The 1,546-nt window shown below is 44.4% G+C and overlaps 1 protein-coding gene across 1 annotated transcript; it reads right to left on the reverse strand.

Moving 5' to 3' along the window:
• Positions 1 to 29: 29 nt before the first annotated feature.
• On the reverse strand, positions 30 to 1,294 carry Pmar_PMAR009673 (Negative regulator of the PHO system, putative; the record flags this gene model as incomplete). Its single annotated transcript, XM_002779706.1, has 5 exons — positions 30 to 561; positions 706 to 804; positions 848 to 947; positions 1,003 to 1,129; positions 1,172 to 1,294. Coding segments are annotated over 5 exons (543 nt in total), but the record flags the coding sequence as incomplete, so codon positions are not given.
• Between the last annotated feature and the right edge of the window lie 252 nt (positions 1,295 to 1,546).

Below are 1,546 nucleotides of genomic sequence, written 5' to 3' on the forward strand. Positions count from 1 at the left end.
CTATCGGCACACTGCTCGTAGTTGATAATAGAGACGACGATTATTGTGGAGGGGAACAACAACGATTACTATCATTATTCTTATACGAAGAGCTTGTTATACCACTTGGGTGGTCGACGGAAATAGTAGATTCATTATTATTATCATGATAAGACGTGTACGAGGCAGAGGGTACGTAGGACTGGTAGTGCGTGTATAGTCCAGAATCCAGTAGCAAGAGTGAAGCAAGTGAATGATGATGGTAAGGAGTAGTAGAGCAGAGTAGAAGTTAATGATGATGATGCATAGTGCTACTACGATGGATGAATGATTTAAAACGGGGAGGAGTCAACAGCAACAATGGTGACAGTAGTTCAGGTGGCGGCCCTCTTCCTCCTCCTTACACCGAAGAGAGGGAGTTCAATCACATGAAGGGGAAATCAATCATCAATCTTATTCAAGTAATATCATTGACGACGTGGAGAGGGTCAACTTTTCGATAGATCACACTTGTGGTGGTAGTATTGGAAGTATGGTGAGGCCAGCCCTTCCTCGCATGTGATGCGGTGATCTGGGCAAACTCTGAGGGCAAAGGGGATAACACCATGGAATAGACAACTCCTGTATGGTTATTGAAAGGCCATGGAAGATAATCATGGAAGGTGATATTAGGAATGATGACAAATGCGTGACAGTAGTAGTAACTGTACTAGTGTTGAGCCTTACTTCAACATCCTAGTAGCCAAGTCGATAGCTATTGGAGAGGTCCCTTCAGGTAGGATATCAGATAGGGGTACTACTCTCGATGCAAGCCGCATATAGGACCTAGATGGGATAATAATGATAGGCCGATACAATGGGCCTCTACTTCCATAATGGTAACCTCTCAACATCAGGCCAACCAGTGCTGCCATCTGGTGCACCGAGTATGGCAAATATCTTGCAGATCTGGTCCTCGGGTGAGGAGCCTAGAGGGAGTGAATCATCCTCACTTCAGCAGTAGAGTTATGAGGAGACCCTCACCTGCAACGAAGGGCTTCCCACGTAGCATCTCCATTATAATGCAGCCAATACTCCACACATCAAGAGAGTCACCATATGCTGTTGCCCCTAGGATAGCCTCTGGTGATCTATACCATAAGGTAACAACCTACAGGCCTAGCAGTGGACACCACAGAGAGGGGGTCTTTACATCAATGGCTAATGGACCAGTGGGGATACCCACTTCCCTAGCCAGACCGAAATCAGCTATCTTTATGGCCGTACAGTCCTCATTGAGTAGTATGTTATGGGGCTTTAGGTCTCTATGGAGTATCTATACCGATATTAATAGGAGTATGTTACAATAGTATATTGCTGCCTTATGGCATAATGTGCAGTGATGATGGTATGAATACGTAATGTACGTCATTGTATGAGCATAGTCCCAGACTATCCCTAATAGGTTACTAATCTAATACGTAAGGATGATGATATGATCAGGAAAACATCCGAAATTGTGAGTATATTCTTGGTTCAAGCAAGGATCACAGTTGGGCCTAGAACTGATGATGATGTTAGGACCTTG

Source organism: Perkinsus marinus (assembly GCF_000006405.1).
Source record: "Perkinsus marinus ATCC 50983 genomic scaffold scf_1104296945768, whole genome shotgun sequence".
NCBI lineage: Eukaryota > Perkinsozoa > Perkinsida > Perkinsidae > Perkinsus > Perkinsus marinus.